General features: G+C 44.3%; 1 protein-coding gene across 1 annotated transcript in view; it reads left to right on the plus strand.

The window, feature by feature from the left end:
- The window catches only part of COLGALT2 (collagen beta(1-O)galactosyltransferase 2), a 78672-nt gene that overhangs the window by 33404 nt on the left and 25085 nt on the right, over positions 1–20183 (plus strand). Inside the window, exons 2-5 of the mRNA XM_024552729.4 lie at positions 11406–11516; positions 13343–13460; positions 15176–15310; positions 19282–19486. Of these exons, the coding sequence (XP_024408497.2) occupies positions 11406–11516; positions 13343–13460; positions 15176–15310; positions 19282–19486 (569 nt within the window). The remainder of the gene's footprint in view (positions 1–11405; positions 11517–13342; positions 13461–15175; positions 15311–19281; positions 19487–20183) is intronic.

The following is a 20183-nucleotide window of genomic DNA, read 5'->3' on the forward strand; positions in this document are numbered from 1 at the left end:
GGGAAGTCACAGCTTTCTCCCGTAGTTGGCTGGAACTAGGCTCTGTTTATAATGGTCAGTGCCAAGTCCTGTTGCTGGATTTCTAATTTGGATCCAAGGACACACCCTAATGAAAGCCGGGAAGAAGAATGACTCACCTGTTGCCATATTTACCATCGACAACAATTACATTTGCTTGAATGCTGCCCTGGCCAAATGTCTTCTGGATGCTGCCTTCAAAACAACCGATCCTGTTCCCTATGGCCTTTGGGACAGATTATTGAGCTTCTCCAGAGCCTTCCAACAGCTTCCAACAGACACCCAACAGTATCTGACCCCACGCCTGTGTCCAGGGCCCACTGGAAACTCAGACTTCCCAGATAGGGATTATGAAACAGAATGGAAGTGCCCCAAAAGGTATTTCCCCAAACTTGTCTCATTGTGTGTGGGTATAGTATCCACACTCTAAGTATTTAGTGCTTAAAAATCAGGGTGAGGACGGCAATCTTACACGCAGTTATTCATTTAGCAACGCTTCACTCAGTGCCGATGCCACACACTGTCTTGGGCTTGAAAGCACAGTGATGAGCAAAGGCAAACATGCCCCTGCCTTCACAAAGCTGCAGACAAGGGAGAGAAATAGATTACTCAACACCACAGACATAAAGCCCACCTTGCAGCTATGGTGAGGACTGGGGAGAAGAGGAGCGTGGTACCAAAAGGACTTATTACCAGGGAGTCTGACCCATGTGGGGAAGCCAGGGAAGGCTTCAGTACCTTGGAAGTCTACGATCCAGGATCCTTGTCCTACCCTCCAAAGTCACCAGGTGACATTTGTGACAGGCTTTTTAAAATTAGTGTTTCTGCCATTTTTTCCCCTAGACCTTATTTCTCCATTCACAGCACGGGCAAATATCCTCAAACCTATAGGTTAGAGAGGATATAACCAACATTATAGTTTGAGAAACATCAAAAAGAGAAATCCATCAGCTATTGACAAGTACCATTTGCTGTTCAAGAAGTTATTCCAGATTATGAAAGCCTAGTTGGGTGTGTTTGTTCCTGAGACATGGAAAGAGCGAGTGACCCCTGACGTCTCAAAAATAACTTAAATGGCCCCAGCTGGTGTGGCTTAGTTGGTTGGAACATTGTCACACAAACTGGAAGGGTGCAGGCTCTGCTCCCAGTAAGGGCACATGCCTAGGGTGCAGGTTTCGTTCCCAGCCAGGGTGCGCACAGGAGGCTATCAGTCGATGTATGGAAGCTATTCTCTCCCTCTTTCTCCCTCCCTTCCCCTCTCTCTAAAGCCAACAAGCATGTCCTTGGGTGGGGACTGAGAAAAACAAACAAACACACTTAAATGTCCTGTGGCCGAGGTGATTTTACTAATAACCCAAAGCTTTTGACAGATGGAGGACTTTGAGGCCACGATTACAATTTTCTCTCTACCTTCTTTAAAATATTTCTTCCTGTTTGCAACTTCGCTCCAAAGCACAGTTTCGGAATAAGCCTCAGAGTCGTATTTAACAGGACGGTCGTCTGAGCCCTGCTGTCTGACTTCAAGTCTGGCTCTCCCTCTTAACTGCTCCTGAGGTTTGGACAAGAGGCAGCATCTTTCTGAAGAGGTGTCTGCTTCTCCTCATCTTTATGAAGGGGTGAATAAGAATACGCATCATAAGGCTACTGTGAGGATGAACGAGAGGTTATGAATCCAGGGCTCCAGTGCCCGGCCAGCAGCGAGCACTTGGCTGTTTGCTCCCGCTGCTGCCCTCTCTGCGCCACCGCACTGCAGTGAGTGATAGAGAGGAACACATCTCTCCGCGGTGGATTTCTGCACGGCTCCCTCCCCAGCAGCAAGTATTCATACAAACCCACGTGGACTCTGGAAATGTTAGGAGCACAGACTGTTCCTTCCTTCTGACAGTACTTTTCCATAATAGACATGGGGGAAAAAAACGACCATCAGAATAGCCTGCCGCCGTGAACAAGAGTAAATAACTCGAAACTACTCAAAAATATATCTTGGTACTCCGCAATGTCCCTGAGTGTGATTATGGAATCTGAACATGGACCTGACACCTGCCAAATAGTAACCACCCCTCCCCGCACCGTCCCCAAGTAAAAACTTCTCAAATGAAGTGATGTGGGAAGGCCAGACTCAAACCTTTTCAGAGCAGGTAAATTCAAGGCAAACATTTCCTCTCTCCCTCCTGGGCTGGCCAGGCCTGTTATTACTGGAACCAAGAGAACGAGTCTGGGTAACAGCAATGGTCTGGACTGAAATGTTTCTTCAGCTGGAGCCAAGTTCTCATTGTAGGTGACTCTGTGGGAAAACAGCCTTGAATTCAGTTTACAAATTGGATACTTTCTGTCTTTGCTCCTGTGTCTAGCCCACCTTTTCCAAGGGGGAAACAAGGAAGAAGTTTGATGGCTTTTAATTAGTCAAAATGTTTTACGCGGGTTTAACATTATTCCATTATATATGTTGCTTCTTTCGTTGATGTGGTGGGCCCTTAGTAAATATGGAGAGTATGTCTTTATTTTGTCATCCATTTATGCCAGCATTAATTTTTTCCCTTTGTCATTCAACAAGCACGTGCTAAATGTTTTACTGTACAGCGGGCACAGTTTTTGAGTGAGAAATTTGGACACGTGATCTGAGAAGTATAATGGAAATTAGGAAGTGAATGTGTCAGGATGTTAGAGATCACACCTTTCCCAGAAAACCCATCACATGTGGCAGCTGAACCTTGTGTGTGAACACGGGGTAAAGGAGGCCAATGCTTAATGTGCATTTTCAGCATTTCCTTTGAGGAATTAAAAGAATAGAATCACACTAAAAGTAATACCTGCCACGGTCTGGCAAAATATATAATTTTAGAGAATTATTCACCAGTTTTGTTTTTTTTAAGCAAGATGCTAGGCTTTGAGGGTGTGGGCAACAATCCCAAGGGAAATGACAGAAATGTCTGTATGAATGTTCACAGAAGCAGCATTTATAATAATTAAAAAGTGAACACAACCCGAATGTTCACTAAGTGATCGATGGATAAACAAACTGTGGTATATCCACCCAGTGGAATAGTATGCAGCCATAAAAAGGAATGAAATACTGATACATGCTGCAACATGGATGAACCTTGAAAACATTATGCTCACATTGTTAGTTCATACATAGCCTGTTTCACTCCTTTATGTTATCTGTGCTCAGCCTTTCTAGACTTTGGGTTGGATTGGAAAAAGTCCCCCTGAAATTGTTCGTTCATTCATGAACCCCATGATAAGTGCTTGTTTCACACAGTAGGCTCTGTTAGCTACTAGGACAACCCTGTCCTCAGCGAAGAAACTGGAGAAAGACCTAGAGCCAGTTCATTGCAGTACTGTACAGTGCTGGAAGCATGGGCAGGGAATCACTGTGTGATTACAGATACGGGGCATCTAAGTCTGAAGTGTTTGGGAGGTGGAGAGGTCCAGGGCTTCTGCAGAATGTGGTCCTGGATCCTGCGTACCCTCTCTTTAGTCATTAGTGCCTTCGTTCTTGACCATGAAGGAACATCCATGTCTTCTAGGCACAGCCACAAACTAAAGAATTTCAGAGAATTTGAAAATCCAGCAAGGAAGAGGAAAGGAGAACTGAAGAGTGGGTGAAAAAGAGTGGGAAGAAAAATAAACAAAGGACAAAGGAGAAGAAAAATAGGAAAAAGAGTATTCAAACAAATGAGAAACAAATTTTTCTTGTCTCAGAACTGCCACTGATAATCACATAGAATTCCCAGGGTTTTGACTCCAAGGAGAATTATGCTGAATTGAAACTTCACAAAGCTTATAGGGAACTGATGTATTTTTCCATTTTTCTTGTTATATTTCCACCGGGACACGTTCATCCTTTCATTCTGAGATTTTCCTATTGGCCGTGTTGATTAATGTGCTTGACGAGGCAGAGAACTTCTGCCCATCTGACAGGTGGGAATTCACTCTCGCAGTGAGCATGGTGGGGATGTTGGACGTAGGTTTGGGATGGGGCATCAAATGCCTGAAGGAAAAGCCCAACCTCTAACGCCCACCCCTTTGCATGACTTGGGCAAGTTGTAACCTCTCATCCCCAGCCTTCCCTTCTATCAAATGGGGAGATAAAAATAATGCCTGACTTAGGATTAAAATGGGATAGTGCATGATATCTGGGTGACGGGTTCTTACCCAAGAGAGGAAAACTATAGCTCAGCATCAAAAGGTGCCAGAAAAGGCTCATTTGGAACATGTTTAGTTAAGTTCATCTTGATGTTGAATGGACTATTCGATTTTACCATTCCTCTTTCTAGCTCTTAGGCCTAAAATTGATTTGCTGTTTGATTGCTTTTCCAGGATCAAACATTTCTTTTTAAAGCCCTCTCACCCAGCCTTCAGGTGTGTAATGCCTGAGATTGTTTGTGGGATTCAATGAGACATACTGAGGAGAGATGCTAAGGAGTATAAACATTTATTTTATGGGTGAAGAAGGTTTTATGAGAAGTGTGTTTTCCAGATTTCTTCATTCATTAGGAAGAATTGCTGCTAATGGACTTGGGAGGGCTTGGGAAAAGGCTTTTTGGCCGGGAGAATTCTCCAGTCCCCAGAATCCATATCATCTGCATCCTTGACCATATCCACATGTAGTTTCTGCCAAGCAGATGGATTCTAGATGTTAAACAACCTACACCATCACCAAGAAGCAAGGAACCATCGCCCTGTTTTGCCAAGTGGCCAAGCATTGGCAGGACGGCTGTTGGTGAGACTGCCCCTGGGAACAGACAAAGAAGTGGAGGGACTTGACACGATCTTTCCTAACACGGATTGTCCTCGTTGCTTTGGAGACTGGAATTCTGTGTGAAGGTGGAGCTCTTCATTTGCTCCACCAATGAGCCCTCCGTACCGAGTGAAAAACAAGGGACGGTGAAGAGGGCAGCCTTTGAAGTCTCCAGCTGGAAAAGTCACTGGCGCCAACTCACTAGTCATATGTGGATGATCCGGGTGGAGACTAAGTTTGTTGTGCATCTCATCACTCTTCCCTCGAGCCTCTGGGAGACGGACTGACGCAGCAGAGTCAACTGCTCCACAGTCTTGCCTTCCTCCTGCCCCCGAGAGCGCAGTCTCGCTGTTCTGTAGTGTCAGAAGTCTAGACTTTGCAGGGTGGCAGGGGAGCCAAGAACATTCCCTGAGGGTCCGTGCAGATGGAAGTGATCAGAGGTATCGCTTCCTCAGTCGCTGTGTGTCCACCTGCTGGGAGACCCGGTCCGCATGTTTAAGTGGCCCTCGTGGCCCCATGCTCGCCAACGGGAGTTTGGCCCTCACAACTTCAGTAGGACTTGTAAAAATAAATGAGTCAGTGCTAATTACTTCAAGTCCGCTATTCGTTTAAGAGCCAAGACTGAGGAATGGAAACTGACTTGGACCAAGGAGAAATGTCAGAGTGTTTAGACCTTGCCAGAGAAATCTCGATTCTTTTTGCGGGGGGCGGGGAGGGTGCATAGGCAAAGTAGTGAAGCTATTATCCTCCTGCAGGCGTGATTATTCACTCCTCTGCTCTCTGAGCTCTCACTTTCCCTGGCACAGTGACAAGGCACCTGCCGGCCCGGGAAGTCCCTTAGCCAAGGAGATCCCTGCACAGGCTGTTCATTGTATTTGTGGTATATGTTTACCTTTGTCCTAATTTGACTTTGAATTTGACTTTGACACTCATGGGCTTCTTCTGACGTGCAGAGCTAGAGAAGAGGAAGAGGAAGTGGAAACAGGAACTAGAAGCAGTATCAGAGGGAAAGCGGGCGGGCAGCATTATGATGAGAATTGGCCTGGACTGCCCTCTGAGGCCACGTGGACTGTGCACCTGTTTCTACCAGCTCTTCCGTGGCAGGTACTAGCTCCAAAGGAAGCCAACAAGACTGAAGGACGGAGAGGGGACCAACTGCAAGTGCCACAGCTGTAGCAGGGTCACAGCTCTCCTATGTATATAGGAGAGAGACCTCTTGATGGTGGCAGGTCCTGGTGCTCCTTAGAGATCAAGGGAAGTCACTGTCCCAATGTGGCCTTCAGAGAACTTGAAGGACGTGGGCGCTGGCGTGGCTCAAGAGCAGTCACTCCTGGCCATTGTATCCTGAGCCAGAGAGACCCAGGGAAGGGAGAGGAGAGGACTTGCAGATTTAAGTGTGACTCCACTCCGGCTGGGGAACCGAGGCAAAGACTGAACAGTCTCAGCCTCCCAGGAGCATGGTCTTCCAGCCAGCGCGGGCCTGTGCTCACACACAGTGAGCTTCCAGTTTGAGGAGGACTGTAAATCTCTGGCAGATCACCTCTGCAGATGTCTCCTCGCATCCTTTGTTTGCTTCAAGGAATCCTTTGGCCACGCCCGTTCCCTTTCTGGGTGCCTCTCCCGGTCTGATGGGGAGAAGGATGGCTGGCCCCAGACAGCGCACACATTCCTTGGGGCAAGGTAGAGCCCTCAGGGTGGAAGAGGCGCCTGGGCTTCTCCCCAGCGGTTCACACATTCCCAGTCCTCAGCCTCCTGGCTTGACAGAAAAACCCAGCTCTGCCGCACAGTTTCTGGTGTCCAGGTGCTTGTGCAGCAGCCTCACAGCAGGCCAGGCACCGTGCTGTCGGCTCCTTCCGAGGGGCTCTGAAAATAGAGCCTTTAACTCCAGCCTCGTGTTTCCTCCAGGGAGCGTGCATCTGGGCCTTCGCTCTGTCTTCTTCCAGTTCTCTGAATGGGCCGGCGCCTGCGTGCCTTCATGATTATGTATTTGAGCGGAAACACATTTGTGACAGAGGAGTTAAAAGGCAGCAGTTAGAAGCATCTGCCTGCATTTCTGTTGATTTGCCATCACAGGGCCGGGTAGGGGGGTGCAGTGTGGGGCAGGGGGCAGGGCAGTTAGTCTTGAGCTAGGAGTACAAGCCTTCCTTGGAGGGCTGGTGTGGTCAGCGCTGCTCTTCCTCTGGGACGGTGATTGGCCCTGCATTTCAAAGGCCGTGTGGATGGGCCTCGGACCACAGCCAGAGCAGCCCTCTTTTCCTTGGAAGCCTGAGGACAAAGAGAATCTTTTTATTTCTTATTGTTGACGCTATTACTGATGTCCATTTTCCTCTGCTTCGTCCCCCTCCACTCAGCCCCCACCCCCTCCAGGGCTTCACCACATCCTCGTCTGTGTCCAGGGGTTGTGCATATATGCAAAAACGTTCTTCTGCTAATCTCCTCTGGTCCCCCCACCCCTGCCCCTCTGAGATCTGTTCAATCCGTTCCATGTATCCATGCCTCTGGTTTTGGAGAACATTATGCTGAATGAAATAAGTCAGTCAGAGAAAGACTAGCACCATGTGATCTCACTCATATGTGAAATCTAATGAACCGCATAAACTGACGAACAACGAGAATCAACAACTTGGGGCAGTGACTATACAGGAAATTTTTCAACTCAGCAAGAAGAGCATTTAAAGTCCATGCTTCTGTTTTTAATTAGACACATTTATCTTTGTGTACGCCAAGCAGCTAATATCTAAGGACGTTTGTCAGTAATGGATACTTCGAGTTTGAAGTTGTTTAGTCTGTATACCAGGAAAATAAATTTTATACAATAAGGCCAAACTTGTTCAAATCATCAGGGAATAAATGCATCAATGTGCAGGGAAGGCAAAGAGAATTTAAGTCCTGCGTGATGGAGAAGCAATAATCAAGACAAGAAGTCGGGAGCTGTGTGAATTCTCTGACACTGTAAGGAATTTGGGAATACCATAGAATTTTCAGAGCTCTTGGTGGACGCTATAGTCAAGATGATTTTGGTTTGTTTCGTTTCCACTTACTCATACTATTTCGAGTGAGGACTAATGTGCACAAAGCTGACTCCCAGTCTCAGGGGCCGACTCTCTTAGTGCCCTTCACAGCTGTTTGGCTGGACGTTGGTGACTTGTGGCTCTGTGTCACGTAGATGTGATTCTCGCTGACATGTTTACTTCTCCGCACAGTCGAAAGGTCGATGGAGCCCGTGGTCCTTCCCCGTGTTGTTTACTGTCCCATTTCTCACCCCCTGGAGTTATCCCGTCTTTGCCCGAGGTGCTCGCCTGCTGTCCCTCCACACTGTCAGCCACACACGTCACCTCTCTCCCCATCCAGGTGGTGGAATGTCCAGGTGGGCCTGAGGCCCCCCACCCTCCCAGACCTTGTTCTGAGAAGAGGACCTGGTTTTAACTTGATTTCCAGAAGAGACTCAAAAGTAGATAAGCTAGCCTCAGTTTTTATTAAGACTAGTTTTAGTTCAAATATTTTTCTTAGAAAATAAGATTTTCGACTAGAGGCACACACCTGTATCCCGTTTTTCTATACTTTAGGACTTAAGTGTGACTCGGCATAGTTTCGGGTTACTTGGTGTTTTATGGAAATGTTTTCCCTATGTAGCATTGGGTTCCACTCTGCTTTGCTTAACGATTTTTTTTTCTCTTGAACATTTCCTGAATATTCTCTCTATTAAAGATTTCATTTGTTACTTTTGGAGCTGCAGTGACCTCCAAAAGCTCAGGCCAAAGGAAAAAAAAGCTGTTATGGATTGGGTCTAACAAAAGCCTATTTCCTGAAATTGCCATATATGGACGAAGCAAGCACGGCTGGCAGCTCTTCATTGGGTCGTATAGAGGCCGCGCGCCCAGGGAAACGCTGCCGCTGCTAATGCCCGTAGCTCTGTCTGCAGAAAGGACCCGCTGAACTGCCAACACAATCTCAGACACCTCTTTCCTCCCGTGACTCTTTTCTGTGTTCCTTCCCTTCCTCTCTCTCTCCCTCCCTCCCACCCTTCCTCCCTTCCTTCGTTCCTTTCATTTTAAATTGTATTTCGTATGTTTTTTATTGACTTTATTGGAGTGACATACTTAGTAAAATTATATAATATGATGTTTAGAAAGCAGGAATAGATGTTCAATTTTGTTAAAGACCTTTTTAGCACTCACAGAGCTAATCATATGATTTTCTTCAGATCTATTAATATAGTGAGTTACACTGATGGATTTCCTTTGCATTGAACGATCTTACCAGAGGCTATATAATATTTTATTAATAGGATGTTGGATTCTGTTTGCTAATCCTTTAGTATTTTTGCAACGTATTCATTAAAAGACGTTGGTGTGTAGTTTTGTGTGTGTTTGAGAATGTTGTGTGTTTACGCTCGTGTATCTTCGTTAGGTTTGGATATCAATCGCACTTGCCTCATTAAAAGAACTTGGGGTTTCCCCCCACCCCGTGCTCTGGAGGACGAGCTACATAGCGGTGGAAATACCTAGTCTGTGAAGAGGTCTGGTAAAATCCCCTCGTGACACCATCTAGGCCGAGTGTTTACTTTTGTTTTCTCTCTTTATCTCTTCCATGGAAATTGTTCTGTTTAAGTTTTTTATTTCTACTAGACTCTATTTTGCTAACATGCATTTTCCTAGGAAATGTTCCATTATATCTAGTTTTTAAAGTTAATTTCCATTGACATGCACAAAATAATTGCTTACAATTTTAAGTTTCCTCCATATCAATCATAGTTCCCTTATCCTTGTCATTTCTTACCGTTATGCTTGTGTTGCCTTGATTAGGTTAACTAGTGGTTGTCTTGTTAGTTTTTCATAAAAAAATGTTTTTCAGCATTTTTATTTGTTCTTTCTACTCTTTTTCTGATTTCTACCCCATGACTTTCTACCTTTATCTTTATTATTTCTTTGTGCTTCTTTGTTTTCTTGCTCTTTCTCTAGCCTTTTCAGTAGGAACTCAGCTTATTTATTTTTATTGATTTAAGGACATAAAACTACATTTTCCCCTCTGACACTTACTGTAATTGTATCCCAAAATATGTAATGTATTCATTATTCATTTTTATACATTCTGAAATTGATTTGTAATTCTTCTTTTACTCAATAGTTGTTTAATAGAGGATTTTTAATGGAATATTTGTGGTTTTTACTTCATTGCTAACTTCTAGTTTTATTGCATTCTGATCAAAAAAATGCTATCGACATTATTCCAATATTTTAGAGTCATTCTTCATCATGTAATTGTTGGACAATGTGTTGACAGCCCCATGTGTACTGGAAAAGAAAACAGTCTTTATAGTGTGTTCCGTAGACCTTCTCTGTCTATTTACTTTCTTACATTTTCACCACCTTCCACTGAAAGAGTATTTCTTACTATTGGTGTTTGTTTTTCCTTGCAATTTCCATACCTTCTACTATATCAGAGGTTCACAAACAAACTACACCCTGCAGTCTAGCTGTCTGCTTTCGTAAATAAAGTTTTATTGACAGACAGGAGTGCTCATCTCTTTGCATGTTGTTTACGACCGCTCTACTCCTACTGCAACGGCAGAGTTAAGTGTCTGGGGCAGAGAGGGTAAGGCCTGCGGGCCTAAGCATTTACTTTGCGGCTCTTGCCAAGTTTGCCAACCCCTGTACTATATGAAGGTATGAACATATTCACATTAATTACATGAGTGTCTTTGATGTGAATTATATCCTTTTGAACTATAATTACAATCCCTCTTCATCATGCTTAATTGTTTTTGCCTCAATTCTACCTTATTTGATGTCAAGATTATAATCCTTTCTTTCCTCCTCCCCCGCCAATGGATTTGGTATACGTCTTCACTTTTACACGCTCTGACTTTGTTTGAGTTGTGTACCTTCTACACAGCGTAAGCTTGCTTTGTGATATAATGTGAAAATATTTTTGTTTAAATAAGTGAGTTCAGCTCCTTTATAAGTGGATCAGTTCATTCTACTTTCAAGGTAGAACAGAAATACGCTTCTCATACATTATTTGAAGGCTTTTGATGGTGCTCTTTTTGTATAAGTGACAGCAAAGTTAATTAAAGATAGCCCCGTGAAGACATCTTAGGGTTTGAGTTGTATCCTGGGAACAGTTGTTGCGGCTTTTGCCTCGACTGCGCGTGACGGCGGCAGCAGCAGCGACTAACAATTTTGTTGTGACCTGCAGGCGGACTTGAATCGAAAATGCAGCTGATTTATTGCAGTTAAGGGTAAGGGTAATAAGTTAAGGGTAATTGTTAGTGAAGTGAAAAGGCAGAGTTTTCATCTTGGATAACCAAAAATGAAAGCAAATAGGAAGATTTCCAAGGAGATTAATTAACTGACTCTAGTTTAACTGTTTAATTCATTTTATGCTTATACTGGTTCACTACAACCGCTCATCACTCTGCTGTTGGCTGGGCCTTGTTGAAGGGTCTAATGACACTGGGTGATTTGCAGCAGCACCTTTGTCTTTAGAAATGTATCGTTCAGTGTGGATGTGACAGAATCATTTTCACATGCACCATTGTTAGAACTGGCCATTCTCCTTTCACTTAACCGGAGGACTTTTGGATTTCCCCCTCTTCCTGTGGATGGCGAAACTGAACTCGACTGTGCTTCCTCTCGTGCAGGGCCGCCACTGACCACAACTCGGATAACACAACCGAAATACTCAGGGAGTGGCTGAAAAATGTGCAGAGAGCCTATCACTATGTGGAGTGGAGGCCTATGGAAGAACCCGAGTGAGTAGCAAGAGAACCTGTGGTGAACTCACTTCTTACCTTCCTCCCTTAAGCAGGCGTCCAGTCTTGGAGGCACATGTGACCTTTCCTTGTCTTTCATCTGCGCATCTAGTACCTCTCATCCTTTTGACAGATCTTCATCTTTCTCTCTTCCTCTGTACTCTGGCAGGTACCAGCCAAGTTCAGATTCTCACTGGTTATCATATGTATATTTCAAATCTCAGCATGTGGTCCTTAGTTTCTCTCTATATAATACTTGTATTATACATGTGTATACATATATATATATATCTCAAATCCAAGTCTATGACCCATATATCAAGCAAAATTTAACTACAAAACATGAACATTATAAAAATGTTTGAACACTCTTTTGGAGTTCCTCTTAATGGAATTTGGCCTAATTACAATGGCTCAGAAAGACTTTATTATGTTCCTACCTTGCATCCTGGTAATCTCTTCTGTAGCCAGTTTTCGACTAAGTATATTGTATGACAAGGTTAGGGTGAGAAATATCAGGGGAGGCATTCTTCGGGATGGCAATATATTCGGAAAGACAGGAATTGTAATGATTTTCATTGAAAGAATAATAGAGGAAGCCATCCCAGAGAATACCTATATGGTACATAGTTTCATTAATCTTATTTGCGCAGTTTTTGTGGTTTTTCATTCACTGAGGTTCATGTGCTGCCAGCACAGCCACAAGAACTTGAAGTGGTGGCCAGTCTGGGCCACTGTGAGTGACAGTACCCATGCCCACACCAATGGGGAGTTTTCATAAGGGCTCTCGAGGGTGCACCATCCGCTTGCCTGTGCCCTGGGCTGGCTGTTCGGAGGAGGCTGACGGGGATTCCAAGGACAGCGCACCTGATCCATGACCTCCCTTTATCTGGGACACGTTGATGTGTCAGGTTCTGTGGAATCCTTTACTAGACCTGCCAGAGTAAATGAAACATTTGTTTTACCTGGGAAGCTCGTGTTTTTATGCTACAAAATTTCCAAATGTATCGGGTGACAAAATATGTTATAAAAAATATCTAACAACGTGAACTTTTGGGTTATACCTGGGTTCAAATTCTGCTGTGCCCCTTATTAACTACATAGTGTTAAGCAAATGACTTAAACTGCTCTACACCAATTTCCTTATCTACAAAATGGAGACAATAGTAGTACAGTTGGTGGGTTCCATATCTGCGGGTTCCATATCCACAGATTCAGCCAACTGTGGGTTGAAAATATTTGGGAAAAAATTGCTACCTTTTGCCGATGTGTACTGTGTAGTCAGGCCTACAATGGTTGCATCTCTACTGAATATGTACAGACTGTTTTTTTCTTGCTTTTATTCCCCAACAATACAGGATAACAACTACTTACATAGCATTCACATTTTAATTAGGTATTCAGAGTAATCTAGAGATAATTTAAAACATACGGGAGAATGTGCATAGATTATATGCAAAATACTGCTCATTTAATATAAGGGATTTGAGCATCTACAGATTTTATGTCTGCGAGGGTCCTGGAACCAATCCCCCACAGATACTGAGGGATGATTCTACTCACCTAGTAGGGACTCAGTGGGTTCCTTTTAGAACCCATTGAAATATTTTGTGTGAAGATTCTTGTGTACAGTAAACAGCAAGTTACTTGATTTCTCTTTACTCCAGTTTCCCTATGTGTAATAGGGGAACGATACTAATAATAATAGTATATACTTCAAGCTAGGGTTCCTGGAAGATTAAGGGAGTTACTATACAGTGCCTGGAACATATAAGCACTCAGTAATTATAAGCTGCTACTACTATTATTATTATTATTTATTTTAGGTCTTATCCTGATGAAATTGGCCCAAAGCACTGGCCCGCCTCCCGGTTTGCCCACGTGATGAAGTTGCGGCAGGCAGCCCTTCGAACTGCGAGGGACAAATGGTCAGACTACATTCTGGTAAAATCACATGTTTGGTTTCTTGACAACTGTTATCTAGAATGTGTCCCAATCAGTTGTCAAAACACTAGGAGCACAGAGTCAATCAAAACAATCCTTTGGCTAGTCACTGCCCTGCTTTTTAATCAAAACACAGGGGAAAATGTTGGGACTTAACACTGGGATTCCTGGATCTCATCTCAGACCCACTTCTGACAGGCATTTTCTGTTAAGTAAGTGAGCTCTGAATTATTCAATCTCTTTCATATAACAAGCATAAAAAAATGAATCTTTGTAGCTCATGGGGAATGCTGTAGTGAAGCAACATAAATAGTCTTAATAACTTTTTAGAAGAATTTTGTGGATATGAAAAGTTTACTCTGTAATGAGATTAAATTAACCGCTCTGAAATGCCATTCCCTTCTGCTCCTGAGTGACTTGCAGAATGGCGTCTCTTTCTTGACTTCTTGGTTGCTCCCCATGACGCGGGGCTGTCGTGGAGGATTTCTGTCCGTGAAGAGGTTCCGTCACTTCCCTGGGAACTTTGAGAGTGGTCCGGAATGTGCTGGACTGGGTACCAGGAATCAGTGTTGTGTCCCCCTTGTCCTTCACGAACCCATCTTGACCGGAAAGGCCAGCTTCCTGAGGAGCTGCCGTTCCCATTTCCCTTTGGAATATTGACTTTTGCCCCAAATTTCTGGGAACCAAGTGTTCATCTGTGTTACCTCCCCCCCCCACCCCGATCCATTTATTTCTCTTGACAAACGTTTTCCAGCACAACACTGGAAAGAGCACCAATCAAGCAAAATCAATGTTGTTTCATGGGACATGAGGGCATCTCTTTGTCACTACACTGATTCCTAGAGGGAACACCTTGGACCCATGTCCATCTCCAGCCCCTCCACCACCACAAAACCCAGCCCCATGATTTACCACCCACACACTTTCAGTACAAATAAATCATCGAAGCTTTTAACTTGCAGTGAGGCTACTTAACATGGTATAGCTATTTAAATATCACTGAAGTGTACGAGTGTCAAACCACAACATTTTCGGTAAACAGATTGACTCTCATAAGACTGAAAACTTCTGGCCATTTGTTTTGGGTGTGTGGTAAAATATACATAACATAAAGTCTGCCATTTTAAGCATTTTGAGTGTACAGTGCAGTGTGATTATTTATTTTATATGGTAGAGCATGCTGTTGTAATGTCCCTGTAAATAAATGAATTAGGGTTAACATAGACTTCTGCTAAGAATAGGAAATGGTTTTATTGGTTAGCATGGGTCGATATAATATACTTTAAACAAAAATTCTGCCTATAACATGAAAATAGCATTGATGAATCTGTTTTGGGCCATTCAGGCACTATTATATAGTACCTAAATAGACCTGTCCATTTGTATCTAGAGTGGGCACTCAAGAAGTGTTTTTGAATAAACTTTTAAGGGTTTGGGAGCCATGAGTATCTTGTAGGTTGGGTCCTGGTCGAGTGTGCACCCAGCGTGGTAACACCAGTTCATTGCCTGGTGCCTCTGCATGTAGCAGTCAGACTAAATGTATTTAGTCAGAATGAAAGTCACCCAGTTGCAGTGGGTTTCCCAAAGGAGAACATAGATTCCCAGTTCCATATCTCCCCAGCAAGCCTCTGTGATCCTCCGGAAGTGTAGGGTCACTCTTGAACCCATTCCGGAAAAGGACCTCTTCACCTGACTTTCTCTTTTTCTTTTCCTAGTTCATTGACGTTGACAACTTCCTGACTAATCCACAGACCCTCAATCTAATGATTGCAGAAAACAAAACCATTGTGGCCCCCATGCTGGAGTCTCGGGGCCTGTACTCGAATTTCTGGTGTGGAATCACACCTCAGGCAAGTTTCGGGCTGATGAATTAAAGCTACGGGTTTTCACAAGGCGCCACCTGTCCACAGCAGCCCCACTAACCTCCTCATTCCCTCCCTGGAAAGATGCATGTCACTTCAGGGCAGGCGTTTCCAGGAGAGGAGTTAAACCCAGGTCAATGCCACAACCAGGAATCGTGCAAGCCAGCTGACACATTGGCCACTCACAATACAGTGAGCTCTTCTGTATTAATGAATTATATGTATATATATATATATACTCTACTGAGCTTAGCATTAGAACCCTTAAATTGATCAATAAAGCTTGCTGGGATTTGTACTTTTTTCTCCCTGATTCAGAGGTTTTAAAAATATATAATAGTTTAGTTGTCATTAAAACTCTCATAAGCTCCACTCCAGAAAGACAAACAACCCAGTTAAAAAATGGGCAAAGGACTTGAACAGACACTTCTCCAAGGAAGACATACAGAGGGCCCAGAGACATATGAAAAGATGCTCAGCATCACTAGCCATCAGAGAGATGCAAATTAAAACCACAATGAGGTACCATCTCGCACCCGTCAGAGTGGCCAACATAAACAAATCAACAAACAAATGTTGGAGAGGATTCGGAGAAAAGGGAACCCTAGTGCACTGTTGGTGGGAATGCAGACTGGGGCAGCCACTGTGGAAAACAGTATGGAATTTCCTCAGAAAACTAAAAACGGAACTGCCCTTTGACCCAGCAATTCTGCTGCTGGGATCATAGCCTAAGAACCCTGAAACACCAATCCAAAAGAACCTATGCACCCCAATGTTCATAGCAGCACAATTTACAATAGCCAAGTACTGGAAGCAACCTAAATGCCCATCAGTAAATGAGTGGATTTACTGATGGGCAAAAAACTATGGTACATTTACACAATGGAATTCTATGCAGCAGAGAGAAAGAAGGAGCTTATTACCCTTTGCAATGGCATGGATGGAACTGGAGAGCATTATGCTAAGTGAAATAAGCCAGACAGTGAGGGACAAATACCATATGATCTCACCTTTAACTGGAACCTAATCAACAAAAGAAAAAAGGAAATAAAATATAACCAGAGACATTGAAGTTAAGAGCAATCTAACAATAGCCCGAGGAGAGTGGGGAGGGGACAGTGGGGAGAGGGGTTTTCAGGAACTACTATAAAGGACACATGGACAAAATCAAGGGGGAGGGTGGAGGCAGGGGAGGGAGGTGGGTTTGGCTGGGTTGGGGAGAAAATGCAGACAACTGTAACTGAACAACAATTTTAAAAAAACAACCTCTCATAAGACCACTACAGGAAAATTAAAAAATGAAACATTAAAGGAAATTATGTTAATCCCCACCGCTCTAGCATCATAGATAACAGCTTGCGTGTTTTTAATAACGAGGTCAAGTGGCTTTATTGCAATTTACTTAACCTTTCTCTTAGTTTAAAAACATTTCAGTTGTTTGCAACTTTTAACTATTATAATGACCACCGTGATTAATATAATTTTTCTCTGTATTTAACTTTTTAGGTAGCTTCTTAGAGGTGGAATTGTTACAGAACAGACATGGGGGGTGAACAATATACTATTATGGAAAGGACTCCCCTTTCTCTCTGGTGGTCCACCCCCCACACCTACTAGGTTCACCTTGCCCGCCAGCAGAGGAAAGACATCTCTCAATGCTAGGGATTGGTGAAAAGGAAAGGAATTATTTATTTAAAAGTTATACAGACTTAGAGTAATGACTTAATGTCTTCATTACAATACTAAAGTCCTTTAGAATACCCACAAACGCACAGTCCTTCCTTCTCCCTCTGCCCAGTCTGGGGTACCGTATCTCAGGAAAAGAAGTAGAAGTCCGTGGTTCAGGCTCCCGGCACCATCAGCTGTGTCACCACCACGGGGTCCCCACTCTGCCAAAGCAGCGTGGTTCTCTCTCTCCAGTATGGCTGCCACACCTGGGTTTAAATCCCAGTGCCAGTCTTCCTCTGCAGCCCCATTTCCGACTCCTCCTACAGTCAGTTACACCTGCCAGCATTCCTGTATTCTCCCAGCTTTACTGGGCTGCCACAGTAAGTCTGGGCAGGTGTGGCCCCATGGCATGGAGCCAATCTTCTCCAAGATCTCATGCAGGCGCTGCAACCAGGGGGAGTTGCTTCCCAGCTACATCTTGGGTGGAAGTCACCTGCATGTCCCTAGCTCAAAGCATGGCCACAGGTATCTAACATATCCATGAAACCAGTTAAAGGTTATAGATATGTTAAATGACCATGCCAGAGGGTAGCTGCACAGCTGTTGCTGTACAAAACAGCTCTCAATGACCCTGCTCCATGTGTCCCTTCCCCCAGCTCAGGCTTGTGGGGGTGAGGACATCCTATATGTATTTTTCTAATATTTCCTGGACACCTTGAGTTCTGGACCCCATTACAAATCCCTATTTGGGGCCCTCCTCTTGGCTGCACCCTGTTACAGAATGACTGAATCAAAGAGTATAGATATTTTGATGAGCTTTGATATATGTTGCCAAATTTATTTCTAAAGAGATCTAATAATTAGAACTACTATGGTACTTGGTTTTACAAATTCCGTGTTAAAAACAGAATTCTCATATTTCTATCACCTCTGTTTTCCACTGTAAAATCTTTAAAGTCTAGACATCTGTTACAGTGAATGCTTATGGCTGGTTATATTTTTATTCTTTAGTTAATGAATTCAAAAGATAAACTGGTCAATATAGAATAAAGATGGGCTTAAGGAAAAATATATATGTTAAACTTGGTCTCATACCCAAAGGGCTAAAATTTTGAGCCCCTTTTATATTTGGTTTGGTTTGGGGCCAAATGATAAATGTTTGATAACTGGCTCTCTGGAGGGCAGATATCCCAATTGGTAACATTTGCCGGTTTTCATGGTGTAAGGCCTCCTACGGTGCAAACAACTTAAATGTCGTTTAAGCTACGAGAAAGGTTAAGTAAACTGCAGTCTAGCTACTTGATGAGATAATAATCAAAAACATGCAAAGCTGACATGTTTGGTTCTGTTAGATGATGGGGATTAGCGGATTTTTATTTTCACAGCTACCAACTTGTCAACTGGTTTGCACAATTCCTGAGAAGTTCACCGTCAATGGCTCTAGCACGTTACCGGCTGAAGGTTTCCTCTTTTGTTAAGGAGCAGTTACATGTATACAGTCATAAAATGACATTCAGCCCTTTGAAGGCAACCGCGAGGCTGACGTAGCCCCTGGTGAAAATGAGTTGGACACCCCGATACAAGATGGTTAAAATGACTCTGAGCCCCACATTTCAGTCTTAACGTGAGCTGGCCTTGCCACGTGGTCAGTAGCTCAGCCAGAGCGCTCATCCAGACACTAAGGGGACTGTCAGAGAAGTCGGAGAGGCTGAAATGCCTAATGTACAGGCACAGGCGGGACAACAGACGATGTGACCACAGAGTAAGGGGACTGGTTGTCCCACGTGCTTTCCCAGAAGGGACTTTCCAGAGTGGAATCCCCAAAAAGTGTGGCGCAGTGACAGCTCCCCCAGAACAGGGAATAAATAAATTCATGGGACGAAGACCCTCTTTCTGTGTTTAAGTACGGCATGTCTAGTTAAATGTACTAACCAATGTAATGTGATAGTTTTAATAAGTCAGTGTGGATCGGCACTGTCTTGGCGCTAGCACCACTCTGAGCTCTCTGAGGTTTAAAGACCAGCCGTAGGGTGGATGGGGCTGTCACTTCTGTTTCATACGAGGCACTAGGTCAAGTAATCTGACCAATACCTACAGACAAAGAGTAGCTGAGGTGGGATTTGAACTCAGGCAAGCCAAAGTCTTAGGCCAATATAAAAAGTAGGAGGGGGACTTGGCTTGGGGGCTTTGGTGTAACTGGTGATGACTTAGAAGGAGTCAGCTAGCAGGCGACTGCGGAAAATGAAGTGCTGAGATCGGAGAACATAGCCCACCTGCTTGCTCTTTTACAGGGCTTCTATAAACGGACCCCGGACTACATTCAGATTAGGGAATGGAAGAGGACAGGCTGCTTCCCCGTCCCCATGGTGCACTCCACCTTCCTCATTGACCTCAGGAAAGAAGCTTCCGACAAGCTGATGTTCCATCCCCCGCACCAGGACTACGCCTGGACCTTCGATGACATCATCGTCTTCGCCTTCTCCAGCAGGCAAGCAGGTACTGTTGGTATTCGGTGGTACCACCCCCATGGAAACACTGCAAATAAACAGCTTCTTCATTTTGTGCCTGTTCTTAAAAACATTGCTCTATACGGCCATTGGGCTTCCTCTTTAGGTCGTGTTAGAGGCAGTTAATTGTCACAGTAACCACACCAGCCCCCTCTGTGCTGCTGTCCCTGTGAGTGCCAATGAGCAAGAGCCCTTACCCAGAATCCTCTCTCTTTTTACTGAGCTGTGGTGGGGGTGGGAGCCACGGGCAGGTGATTGGTTCTCTCTGGTGCTATGGCATTTCTTTGTTCATTACAGGAGTCCTTTTGTTCATTAGAGACTGTGGCAGAGACCCAAAACGACACTGGCAAAACCCCCAGACTTTAGAAATGGGAGATTATTTCTTCTCAGAGAAGTGCGAGCCGGTGCCGTGGCTCCAGTCCACACATTTTCAGGGACCCAGACTCCTCTATTGCTTCTCCACCCTCCACGAGGCATTGACCTTAACCGTATGATCCGAGATGTCTCACCAGGGGGCATGCGTCCCAGCCATCGAGTGAACACCAGAGAGGGGACGGCCCTGGCTCCCCCTTGAAGGGTACGCTCCAGAAGTTGAACACATCACTCCTCTGCATATTCATTAGCCAGAACTTGGTCACAGGATGACACCTAGGGAGGCTCCGAATGTCATCCATGCAGTCTAGAGC

Source organism: Desmodus rotundus, chromosome 12 (assembly GCF_022682495.2).
Source record: "Desmodus rotundus isolate HL8 chromosome 12, HLdesRot8A.1, whole genome shotgun sequence".
Lineage (NCBI taxonomy): Eukaryota > Metazoa > Chordata > Mammalia > Chiroptera > Phyllostomidae > Desmodus > Desmodus rotundus.